The sequence below is a fragment of the Ahaetulla prasina genome, chromosome 6, assembly GCF_028640845.1.
Source record: "Ahaetulla prasina isolate Xishuangbanna chromosome 6, ASM2864084v1, whole genome shotgun sequence".
In the NCBI taxonomy this organism is placed as follows: Eukaryota; Metazoa; Chordata; class Lepidosauria; order Squamata; family Colubridae; genus Ahaetulla; species Ahaetulla prasina.
In genome coordinates, this window is record NC_080544.1 from 3266212 (window position 1) to 3279423 (window position 13212).

Genomic DNA, 13212 nt, shown 5'->3' on the forward strand with positions numbered 1-13212 from the left:
TCTGTTAGGGTGCAAAGCGGCGAAGATAGCCGCGCTGAATGGAGGTGGGGGGCGTAAAAAAAAGAGAAAGAGAGAGGTTTCCCCCCACCCCACCCGCAAACCACAGCTCCCTCAATGGACCTTGTGGCAAAGTTAGGGGAGGGTTGAAAGATGTGCCGGGCGCGCGGGAGGGTCCCCATCCCTCTGGAGACGACTCTCGCTCGGAGCTGCCGGATGCAGTCGCGTCTCTTCCCTTCCCGCAAAGCCTGCGGGCGCCTTAAGACCTGTTTGCGCGTGGCTGCTCCTTTGGCTTCTCGACTTTCCGGGGTGGAGGACGTCGCCGCTGCCGAACCCGCTGGACCGCCTTCCTTCAACTTTGGAGTTAAACCACCCCCCGGCTGGGCTGAGGTGGGAGGGGGAGGTTCGTGTGTTGGCTAGGGGACCTCGATTCTGCTGTGGGGGGATCCCCAACGCCACTTCCGGCGCCCGGGGACTGGCCGACAGAGAGGGGGAGGCAGGTGGGCGCTCGGCTCAGTCAGAGGAGCGCCCGGGATGACGTTGGGCCAATCAGCCCTCTCAGCCCAGCCTACCTCCCAGGGTGGTTGTGCCGAGTCCCCCGTGTCCTCGTGTCCCCCTCAGGAAAATGCGTTTCATATCCTGCATCCATCAGAAAATGAACGGGATACTGGGGCCGGATGAGGATTGCGCTGTCAAACCCATCCTCGACCATGAAAGCGCGCTGGATGATCGTTCTTTCCCAGCCCACCTACTTCATAGGGTTGTTGTGAAGAAGGCAGACGCCTTGAAAGGCGGGGTGCAAGCCTAGTCCCTTAAATGAGGCGTTGGAGAAAGTTGGGAGGCGCCAAGACCAAGGGGGTAAAAAGGGAACTGTTGAATTGTAAAATAAACCCCAAGTGATGCGCTCTCCCCCAAGGAACGGACTGCCGGAGCACCGGACGTCCGCGGGGCACGCAGGAGGCTTCTCTCCGCATCCGCAGAAAGTGGGAGGCGTGGGTGTTAGCCATAGATAAACTCCCAGCTCCGGACTCTCGGCGTGGCTCAAAACCTCCCTTTGATGGCTCCGCGCACGGAGGAGCGCAGGCACGCTCCTTGCTTGTTTCAGAGGGACAGAACAGAAGCCCTGGGGCAGTCTGCGGTTAGGAAGGATTCCCCCACTTCGCCACTCCTAGGGTGGCTGACAGCGAAATTTCCAGGGCAACCAGCTCCTGGCGCAGGGCTGGAGACCATCCTTGAGGGCCGGGAGAACGCGGGGTGGGTGGGGAGGAGAAGCAACGAGGAGCCTTTGTCTTCTGCTTTTGACTTGGGCTGCAGCCATCCGGCGGTCCTCTGCGGGGCAGCAGAGAGGCGCGCGGGTGGGGGTGGGGGGCTTGTAAGGTTTTGCTGCCACCTAATGGTCGCCGCGAAATGGAGTTTTGCACGGTCCAGCTCAGAGGGTCCCGGGTAGGTTTCCCCTGCCACGCCTCTCTTGCCTTCTCCCGGAGGCCAAAGTAGCTGGAAGGGAGAGCGAGAAGGAGGGAAAAATCTCGGTTCAGGGTGAGGGCGCCCATTCCAGAAATAAAACTGGAGAGGGGGAAACGGTGGTTCCTCAAAACCCGGGATCTCAGAAGAGCGAGACCGAAGGATCCTCGAGAAAGCATCGCGCCTCTTCCCTGATCCCTCCCTGGGAAAAAAAAAAGCTGAACCAGGCACCCAAAGAGCTGCGTTCAGACTGCAGCAGCTGCGGTTGTCCGTGGCGGGGATGCGGAGGGGCATCTCTCTGAATTTCAGGCGCGCGCCCTCCTCCTCCTCTCTCCGAGCAGGAAACTTTGAGAAAAGCGCTCTCTGCACTCCCCCACCTCTTACCTTCCCGCAAAGAGCCGCTGGTCTCCCGCTCGAATCGCTTTAATTCAACGCCAGCTTCATTCCCGAGCTCTGCTTTCTCCCACCTGAGGGGCCCTGCTGGGAATTGTGGGAGATGCGATCCAAAGCATCAGGAGGGCCTTGCGGGGAATAATCTCCCCGCTCTTCCGTCCAACCAAGGGGACCATCTCTGCTCTGCCCCATCCTCAGGAGGGACCCAAGACTAGATGTCAATCCCAGGTTTCCACGAGTACCAGGGGGAAAAACCCAGTTCCTGGAAACCTGGGCCAAAGCTGTAAGATCCAGGATAAGTGCTAGGTGGCAGCCACGCTGGGAGTTGGTGCAGCTCTTTGCTGCCACCCTGTGGGCCGTTCGGAGTTTGCAGGCTTGATCTGGTTCCCGTGGTTCTGTTAACCATGGTTTAAGAAGTGAATCTACTTTAGTCTATATCTTCACAAAAAGCTGGCCGAAGCCACCCAGTATTTTTTAACCCGGTTGCTGAATCAACTCAAGGTCTCCGCTGGCAGACTACCCCAAGGGTTGAGTTGGCACGAGAGGGGGAAATTAAACGCTGCCAACAAGGGTTATCTCAAGCTTGGTTGGAGATGCTAGGTCGTTATGACCTGATATGTGACCAGCGACCCAGGACCTAGTCTCAACCAAGGCTGATAAGTTCCTACGAAGTCGTCGTAACTGCAGAAAGTCAAACCTTAGCCATTGGGACGTCCCAATGCAGGACAACTGGCAGAGGAGCGAATGCCATTTTTAGGAGGGGGGGGGGGGAAAGGGGCATAACGTGGGGACTCGCCACTTATGTCAGGAAAAGTAGATGGAAGCTGTGTCTTCTTCCGAGAAGGGGAGGAAATCCGAGGGAGGGGAGGGGGCTCGGCTCCCCTGATCCCCACCACAAGTTGCTAACAGTGACCAGGACGTTACTCTTTCCCTCCACCTACCCACCCCGCCCCAAACAGGTGCGATCTTCGAAGGCAACGCGGCCAAGGACGACGAGATCTTCAAGCAGGCGGTGGCCGACCTCAGCCTGAACGATGACATCCTGCAGAGCGAGAAGATCACTTACACCATCAAGCTGATAGAAGCCAACAATCCGTTTCACGCCGTGCAGGAAGGTAAGCGCCGCTGCGCAAGAGCACCGTCCGCGCGCCGCTCCCGCGTGCCGGGAAGCCCTGCTCCCTGCCGGGAAGCCCTGTTTCCCGCCCCCGCTCCTCGCCCCGACGCTGCCACTTAGCGCTCCGGTGGTCTCCTCGCAGAGGGCGTTCCTGCGGCAACCCAGCCCGCGTCGCCCGCCTTGCGCGGCGGGTGGAATGTCGGCCGAGGGTTTTGCGCCTGGAAAGTGCCTTTTCGGCCAAAGGTGGGCGCTGTTTGCCCAAGAAAGGAGAGCGGAGATCGCAGAGAAGTTGGGGGGTGGGGGGCGGCGCTGGGCTCTTGCGCATCCTCTGCGTGGCCGAATGTCTGACCTGCTTGGGGGTGGCCAATGGCCTGGTGGGTTTGCCACCCGGGGGAGGGGAGAGAGGAGCCCCGGCCTCGCAGCGATGCCATGCCCCGCTGCGCCGCAGCTCTTGTCTTTTTCTGCCTGGTTATGCCCCACGGAGAGATCAGTAGTAAGAGCGTGGGAATGCTCCAGCGCAGCCTCCAGGTGTTGGGGTCGCCGACCAAAAGAGGGAGATGAAGAAAGGAAGGAATGAACTAGAGGCCCTGTTTTGGAGAGCTTGCCAGGAAAAATGTGATGCACATTTGTTTGGACTCTTGAGAAGGTGGTTTGCCACCTGTTCTGGTGGGCTTGCTTTCAGGTCGTTCAGGTCGTTCAAAGGAAGTCACACTTGGCACTCCATTTCCCCATGAGGGGCTTCTTTGCAATTAAAGTTGAGAGTGAACTGGCAGGTTGGCATTGGGATAGAAGAGACAGAGGCATGGTCTGCAAGAGAGAAAGTGAACAAGGGTTCCCTCTAGTTCAGGGGTCTCCAACCTTGGCAACTTTAAGACCTGTGGACTTCAACTCTCAGAGTTCCTCAGCCAGCAAAGTCTTAAAGTTGCCAAGGTTGGAGACCCCCTGCTCTAGTTGGTTGATTCCAGAAGAGTTTGTGATTGTTGTATTGGTGCCTGTTTTGGACATGGGTCCAACAAAGTGAGGAACGGGGGTCTGTGTTGTGATCTGTGGCATTTGCCCCCCTTGTGCCCACCCTCATCTGATGTGTCTCCTGCAACACGGTGTCATATTTTCAATGGCCAATGGATATATTTGTTAAAAAGCATGTGTATGGGGCAGGAAGCCCCCTCTCTACAGCTTCGTGTGTCCTCTGATCACTGTCTTGCTTTGTGGATCTGTCAATCTTGTCTTTCTATTGGCCAGCCGAAGAGAGAAAGCCCAAGGGAGGCATACAAAGGAAGACTGTTGTCAGGGTTGACTTTTCTCTCCATCCCGGATGTGCTTCTGATGGGGGTGGATGAACAGGGTGCTTTGTTCTGGGAAACAGGCACCTAGAAGACGGTGTTCTGGTGGTTGGATTTAAAAAAGGCACAGGGGATGAAAGAGAGGGGCAGCAGCTTTCGAAAGAGAGGTATACGCCCATATTTGCAGATGGCGAAGAAGAAACAGGCTGCAAACCCATATTTTCTTGGCCTTGATTTGGGAGGTGATGTGTATGAACGATGTGGACATTTTTCTAAACAGCAATCTCTCTATGGAGCTGCAGAAGTAATAAAGATAACCCATGATAGATATAATTGCTCTCTACCTGACCTTAAATGGATGATAGGACGCGCAGCCCCTGATCAGTTGGCAACCTTAGGAGATGTAAGAAGAAGAGAAGAAAGTGTTAAGAAAGTGCCAATTTATTATCATTGCCGTCCCTGTTATTACTTAATCAAATGCGCTCCATAATTCCATGCCGATTTATAATGGATTAAATACCTCACGCAAATGATTGGTTGCAAACGGTTCTCAGATTTACAGGAGCTGACAAGTAGCTGCATAGATACTGCCTAGATAAATGGTTTCAAATTAGATTTTTTACAATAGAAAACAATCCTAAATTAATTGGCTCACTTTTACAAACGGAAGGCTTCTTCATTACAGCAAAGTTTGATGAATAAGTCAAGATTGATTATCACCTGCATTCTTCCAGCTGCAGTGAATTTCTGAAGTAATTACCTTAGAAAAAGAAGCCTACTTATATGTCTTGGCAATGTTATTATTTTCTCCTGAGAATGATTCATCAAGGTATGATGCATTGGGAAAAATATATGAAGTGAGGTGGAGGTAGTCTTCCATGTCAAAATTCATGTATGTTTGAATGGATTGTTCCTGGTTTAACCCAATTTAGCCAATTATATATATTTTTTATGAAGGTGGAGTATTTCTAGAGTGGTTCTCATGCTTAGGCTATATTCATAGGAATAAAAGTTCTGAGCTGCAAAGATTGAAGTATTCACTAGAGGGCAGAGGAGAGGTACCAAAGCCTAACCCTCTGACACCTTCTAGTGGTTGACCAAGTTGATTCGGTTGAAACGGGGAAACCTTATTTGAGAAAGGTGCATTATTTACATTCTTTTCAATTTAAATCTGAGAAAATGGTTGACCTTCAGGGGGCTTCTGGGTCATTGTCAGGGAGAGCACCCGCCGTTTGAACTTTTGAAGGAGACTGCCAGAACATAGGAACGTGTGCTGTTGTTGTTCCTTCCCTTTGGATCTCAACAACTTTATCTGAGCTGAACTACCGAATGAGTTAGGCTCACCTGATGCAGGTGAACCTTTAGTAATCCAGGTACCAAGCCAATAAGGGCTTTCTAGGTCAAGGCTCTTTGAACCATTCTTGGAAGCCTCTTGATAACATCAGATAAAGCATCTTGCAGTTGACCACCCTGATAATAACTTGAGATCTTTCATCCCCCACCTCCAAACATGATGCAGTCATTATGGTGGATGTGAATATCTTGGATTTCAGAGAGTCTCATTCAGCTAGGAAGGCTCCCGTAGCTTGTATCAGAATTTGTTTCTATATTTAGTGTTTGGGTAGTTAAATGAACATTTCCCAAAGCATCTTCTCTTTTTTTCCCTTTTGCAGCCTTCCCATAGCCCCTCTTCCATTCTGTCCTCCCCGGGATTTAAAATAAGCAGAACGTGCATCAAACGCATGGGAGCTTCAGTGTTCTCTTTGGCATATAATTATATACATTTAATTATGTTGTTTTCTTTCTACATCAGAGGGAGAAGCTATTAGCTAGAGCAGGAGGCAGACTGTGCAAAGCCTACAAAAAGAAAGATCTAAGACCACCTCCTTAATCTGTTCTGGGATACTTCATTAAGCTTTACAAAAATTTTCCAAGGACCCTCATAAGTGTTGTTTCAAACTGTCCACTCATGGGTGGTAGACCTCTAAATGTATATTCTGGCCTTGAATGGAAGCTTTGAAGCTGGAGGGCAGATGGCAGGTTGGGGAAATGCTACTTTTTAAAGAAGAGAAGAAATTTCTTGGGCATACATTTGTTGGTTTTGTTTTTATGGGCTGTTTCCCCCTCCTTCACAGCAGGTTGGGTAAAAAGAAGGATGTGTGATAGGATCTTCTGCAGACCCAAATATGATCAAAGCCTGAACCCAGTGCTTAGTTGAGAGGACAAAGAATTGCTTTATCCTGGTTTCTTTTTCCATAGGTGGGAAGCAACTGTCTCTGCCAGTTCCAATTTCCTTCTGGTTTCTTTCCTGCTGTTGTACAGAGGGTTGACAGTATGATCCATCACAAACTAAACTATAGTTCTATTATTCTTTCCATCCATTATCTTCCATCCATCTCCTCCTTTAATGAATGAAGAACTGTCAAAAGAATAGAAGCAGTAGTCGTGAGTCTACTGAGCTTGTAAAGGAGTCCTTGGCTTCAGCTCCTGTAATAAACTTCTGAGGGGTGCTTTAGCTTCCCAGTCCTGGTGCCCTTCTAAGCAACATCAGACCACACCACATGACCATAATGATGGAAGCATTTGTGATCTGAAACTCAATGGATATCTCTTTACGTGGTAGATGTCTGTGTGTAGGCTCTTCCCATAAGTTGTTGATACTAATGCTTAGGGAGCCCTATGGCTTCTGACTCTAGGTTGAGTGGGGGCCTGTTTGGAAAACAGAGAAGGCTGATAATTTACAAGAGGTGGTGGAGTTGATCTATGCAGGTCTAAGGTAAGAGCCTCAGTAGATTCCTGCTGTTGATTGGTATTGTTGATTCTGAAGTGCATAAGGCTACTTGTGTTTGGTGGTTTCTTTATTTATCTTTAATTTATTTGTAAAATTTAAGTTTTGCAACATTTATTTGTAAAATTTAGGTCTTGTCTGGGTGGCTAATAGTATGTCTTTGGAGAAGTTCCAGAAAGTGTCCCACTGTAGAATAGAATAGAATAGAATAGAATTTTATTGGCCAAGTGTGATTGGACACACAAGGAATTTGTCTTGGGGCATATGCTCTCAGTGTACATAAAAGAAAAGATACCTTCATCAAGGTACAACATTTACAACACACTTGATGGTCAATATATCAATATAAATCATAAGGATTGCCAGCAACAAGTTATAGTCATACAGTCATAAGTGGAAAGAGATTGGTGATGGAAACTATGAAACGATTAATAGTAGTGCAGATTTAGTAAATAGTTTGACAGTGTTGAGGGAATTATTTGTTTAGCAGAGTGATGGAGTTCGGGAAAAAACTGTCCTTGTGTCTAGTTGTTCTGGTGTGCAGTGCTCTATAGCGTCGTTTTGAGGGTAGGCGTTGAAATAGTTTATGCCCAGGATGTGAAGGGTCTGTAGATATTTTCACGACTCTCTTCTTGATTTGTGCAGTATACAGGTCCTCAATGGAAGGCAGGTTGGTAGCAATTATTTTTTCTGCAGTTCTAATTATCCTCTGAAGTCTGTGTTTTTCTTGTTGGGTTGCAGAACCGAACCAGACAGTTATAGAGGTGCAAATGACAGACTCAATAATTCCTCTGTAGAACTGGATCAGCAGCTCCTTGGGCAGTTTGAGCTTACTGAGTTGGCGCAGAAAGAACATTCTTTGTAGGACCTTAACCAATAGAAAATGTTCCAGCTGTAAGGCCTTACCACCCTAGGACTGCTGGTTCCAGAAGACCCAGCCAGCATGGCTAAAAGAAAGCTTCAGGGTTGCCCAATATTCAGAATGGCTGTTCTGCAGATTTCTCTTTTGCGGACTGCCCAACTGTCATTCGGTTCAGCTGACATTGCTTGTATTTGGAACTCCAATTCTCATTCTCTCTCTCTCTCTCTCTCTCTCTCTCTGCAAAATGATCTTTCTCACCTCCCAGAAGTCCAGAGCAAACACACAGAGAATTCATCATGTTCGCTCTCTGCTTTATGCATTGGAAGAAATGGACTTGCCTACAAATGCTTCTGTCATAAAGCCCTTTTAGTAGCAAGGGAGCGTTTTAAATGTATCCACAGACAAAACCTGCATCTGCATGTTTAAACCATACTGAGAAGTGAATGAATGAAGCTTTTGTTAATTAGTATGGATTTTCTCCTATTGAACTCTTGAAATTCTGGGATGTGTTCTGACATGCCAGCTCTTCGGAATCTCATCTTGCTGATTCACTTGTCATTAGCCTTCCTGCATGCTCTGAACTCAGAACCATGATCATTTATGAATAGATCCTAGATGTTTACACCTTTGGAGCCAAGATTTGTTTTGGTTGTAACCACAGAGTGGCTTACCTAAATCTTATGACTGGTTGGAATATGAGGCTAAATCAATCCTCCAAGTAAACTTTAGTAGAAACAGGTCCTGCTTTAGTAGAAGCTATTCCAGCTTCCTTTTATATTGGTTTTTCATTCCCTGCAGGGGAATAAAGAATTGGTTTAAGGAGCCAAAGGCAGGGGAAGAATTAATTCCCCCCCCCATCAACTTCATTTTGTAAATCAATATTAAAAACAAAGCAAAACAGAGAGAGCTTGGATATTGATTAAAAAATGCTTTGAATTGTTTGGGGCATGTTTGCTGGAGGGCTACCTTAATCACGATTAGCTCATGCTTAACATGTACAGTATTAGAAAGTCAGTTATGACTCCTGCAGATAGTTGTTGGTGAAGATTTCTTCCAGAATTATTTGTCCATCGTTTTCATTTGGCAAGGCACTGATGGATTCCTGAGAAATGCCGAGGAGTCTTTTGGCATAACTGAAAAACAATTGAGTTATGTTGTGGGTCAAGGACTAGTTGAGTATAAAAAAAGCACATCGCTCAGGTTATGAAAGACCCAAATGCCTTCTTTTAATTTTAAGCTGGTTTTAGTGTATTGCCCTGCAAGATGAAATCTTCAGTGATGTGTTTTTAAGGAATTTAATCATTCCAGCATCTGTCTAGCTCAGAAGCAAACTTCTCTGCCTTTACTGGACTTTACCCCCAAATAAGTTTGCATTGTAGACACTTAATCATTTCCTTTCCCCTGGAGATGTTTGACTGTTGGTTTCATTGGGGCATATTATGCGGCATCCAGACTTGTCTCTCTGGAAGGAACATATGGCTGCATATAACACTCATACTTTTAATCTGTTTTATTTGTCTAATATTTTCCAAGCACCTGCCAGGAACAGTGGAAAGCTTTCCCATCTTCCTTGAGAACTGACGATGTCTTGGTTGTTTTGCTAACCAGGATGGTGCCATTGAAGCTGATATTCAGTGGGGGGAATGATTGTTTTTACCTCCTGTTGACTTCTGAACTCCAACTCAGACTTGTTAAAGGGCCACCACGGTGAAGACATCTGTAGCCCTTTCATTTTGTCCTGGCCTTGCTTTGATGTGTCTGAATGAGTGACTTAACAGTCCTTTTTAGGAAAGTATGTCAAAATCGTCTAGGTGTCTGCTCAGAATTAAACCCCATTGAACTCACAGAGTTGACTTCAAGGTAAATGTTTACAGCATTGTCATCAAAGCTGCTTCTGGTGTTTCCGTGATATACTGTTGAGAGGATATGAGAGGATTATGAGAGGATTTTGAAATTGTAGGGTCTTAGCTCAAACTCCTGTGCCAAAAACTGATTGTGCAGAACAAATTTTGCTACTTCATAGGCAGGCAACTAGTTGTCTTTTTGCAAGTAAATAGGTGAGAAGGATTAACCTGGCTTACTTGGCAAGTTTATTAGAAGGACATGATAAGCGTATTTCCTCAACATCCACAAAATTCACAGTGCAATAGAATTTGTTTCATTGTTTCAGCTACTGTTGAACTACAAAGACCTACAAACTCCCCTTAAGGTGTCTTGGTAAACCTGCCTTCCTGAAGAAGACAAGGGAGGACATTAAAGTGAGGGTGAGAAAGGGCTCTGAGATGGTCTTGCAGCCAAACTCAGATTCCTTATCATTTAAAACGATTAAAGATTTATCTCATTTTGTTGTTCGATATTCAGGAATGCTTAGGAAGGATTCTGTCATTATTATAGTCCATAGGCTGAAAACATTCTGAACAGGGGCCCAGATTCTGCAGTTGATCCAACAAACTCATCTTTAATGCTGAATGAAAGTTACAGACAATTAGTAGTGGGACTCAGACCTATTTACACCGAAGTTGGTTCTTAAGCAATGATTAAGACTCACCCCCCCAACCCACCCCCACATCTTGAGTAAGCCACCTTGGATAAATCAGCCTTCAACTAGAAGACAAATTTGGAGTGGGACTTGAGGATCTGGAGTGTTGCCCTCAGGAATGTGGGTTGCTCTATTGCTACAGGAGAATAATTTGGTGTAAACCTAATGGAGCTTCACATAAAAGGTGTGCCAAAACCTTTTTCTCCAATTGGTTGAGGGCAACTTGCTCCTTTCAATGTGAAAGAAGCTTCAGATATTTGCTCAATCCTGCACTGAATGTTCAGCTTGGATCCCCTCCATGCACAGAATCAGAGGTGGTATTCAGCTGGTTTGGACTGGTTCGCTTTATGCCATCTTATTTAGGCATGCTTTTGAGGCTGGGCGCATGTGTGGAAGGCATGCGCACGAGCAAAGTGCATGCGCAGAAGGCCGGGTGCGTGTGCAGAAGGCCGGGTGCATATGCAGAAGGCAGCCTGCACACAAACCAGGTGCGCACATGCACAAAGTGAGCATGTGTGTGCAGGGCGAACCGGTAGTAACATAATGTGAAACCCACTGCTGCAGTATTTATTTTTATTTTATTTATTTTAATTTTGTCATAACAATATACACAAGCATAACACAAAAGATTATATAATATATAAACATATATATGAGGAGAAACAAGGAAGTATAAGTATATATATAGGGAAAGAAACAATAGGACAGGAACGGTAGGCACGTTTGTGCTCTTATGCACGCCCCTTAGAGTCCTCTTAGGAATGGGGTGAGATCAACAGTGGATAGATTTTGATTAAAGCTTTTGGGGTTATGAGAAGAGACCAAAGAGTCAGGTAATGCATTCCAAGCACAGATAATTCTGTTACAGAAATCGTGTTTTCTGCAATCCAAACTGGAGCGGTTGACATTAAGTTTAAATCTGTTGGTAGCTCTTGTGTTATTGTAGTTGAAACTGAAGTAGTCATTAGTAGAAAGGACATTACAATGGATGATTCTATGAGCTCAACCCAGGTCCTGTCGAAGGCGACGGAGTTCCAAGTTTTCTAAACCCAGGATTTCAAGTCTGGTGGAATATGGTATTTTGTTGGTTATGGAGGAGTGGAGAACTCTCCTCGTAAAATACCTCTGGACACGCTCAACTGTGTTGATGTCAGAAATATGGTATCATCAGTATGGTACTGACCAAGCTTTCCTGTACTCTCCTGAGGCCAATTGGTATTTCTGATAAAAAATACAGCATCATCAGCTTAAAGCAGTATTGATAAACTTTTCCCAGCTGCCTTAAATGATCCAGAAGTAAATATAAGAGTGAAAAAATAAGGCTAATGGACAGCTCTGTGGAACATCTTTCTGAACTGGGGTACAATTTATGATGATGAACTCAAATGTAGGAACTGATTTTTATATATGATAAAAAAACCTATCTTTGGAGATGTCAAGGCAAGCATGAACATATTGAATCTTATTCCTCACAGTGCCGAACCTTTCAGGAAAGCAGAGGGACTGGAAAAGTCATATTCTGAGCTTCCCTTTTCTTATTGGAGGGGACATGGACATTTGTTTGAAATATCTGAGCCAACCAGATTAGACTCCTCACCCCCAGGGAGCCTGTGATTTAGATAATTACATGAAATTACCTGCTGTATTTTCTCCAAAGGATCCTTAGTCAATCCATTCTGTCCCATTATTATACTGAACCTATTTCAGGTTATATAGAAATTCAATGCTCTAAGTGCTTAAAGTCATGTAAAAGCTTACATATGGGAACTTTCTATTCTCCTGATCTAACAGGAGTCCCTTGTCTCACCAAATTTGAGGCCATAGAGAAATATTTCTTGAGGCTCAGAGAGTCTTCCCCCCCACCCTTCTCCCTGCATGTACAAATGTGTTTTATCTGACTATATATCTCCTTGAGTTCAGGTTGCAAAGAAAGTAATTCCACCCCACTCCACAAATAATTTACCTTGAAAATGTGAAGGTCATTTTTGATTTGCAGAAAATACATTGATGGAACCAAGTGAGTTTTGTTCTCCTGTCTAATACACTTTTTCTTTTGAAGGCTGTTGTCTTAAATTCAGGATATCTTCCTTTCGGGAAATACGATTTTTATACAAAGACCTTGATCTACTTTCTGAATTTTCTAAAAGTCTAGATTCCATATTATCTAAAATAAGTTAAGTTATGAAACTGTGTATCTGAAGACGAACATTTTAGCTGCTAAGGAGAACAATTCCCTGATTTTTGGAGAAGGCATTTTTATAGAGAAATAACCTAAGAAAGACACCAGTATGGGCCTCTTTCCTGGGTTCTTGGTATTCTGTGAACTTGGTTGTTTTTGTGTAGATATTTAATTACCAGTTTCGGTAACATCTTCAGGGAGAAGGTTTATTTACTAGAGCACTTCCTCCCTCTCTCCTCTGGTAATGAAATATCTGTAGGAAAACAGCCAAGATTGGTGAAGATCACCAAGTCAACAGTTCAACACACTGAACTATGTGGTCTCCACTATTGGTCCCTTTTTACAACCTGTGTTGGATCTAGTGATCCAAGAACAAAGTATGTTCTGTAGTTGATGTAGGTTGGTCAACAAGCAGGAACCAGTGAAAAGCTTCTTGTGAATATGCATCTTAAGATACTACTGGAATTTAGGCCATTAGAATGGACCAAACCACTAATTGTGCTCGTTCATCACAAACCACCATGACGTCTTGCGAGTGATAAGTTGTCCTACCTTTGTCCTTCACTGGATGTGCATGTTTGTCATGAGATTATAGA

The 13212-nt window shown here is 45.8% G+C and overlaps 1 protein-coding gene across 1 annotated transcript in view; it reads left to right on the forward strand.

Annotated features, from left to right (window-relative positions):
• The window catches only part of GRID1 (glutamate ionotropic receptor delta type subunit 1), an 896787-nt gene that overhangs the window by 275 nt on the left and 883300 nt on the right, over positions 1–13212 (forward strand). Inside the window, exon 2 of the mRNA XM_058188407.1 lies at positions 2811–2966. Coding sequence (XP_058044390.1) covers positions 2811–2966 — 156 coding nt within the window. The remainder of the gene's footprint in view (positions 1–2810; positions 2967–13212) is intronic.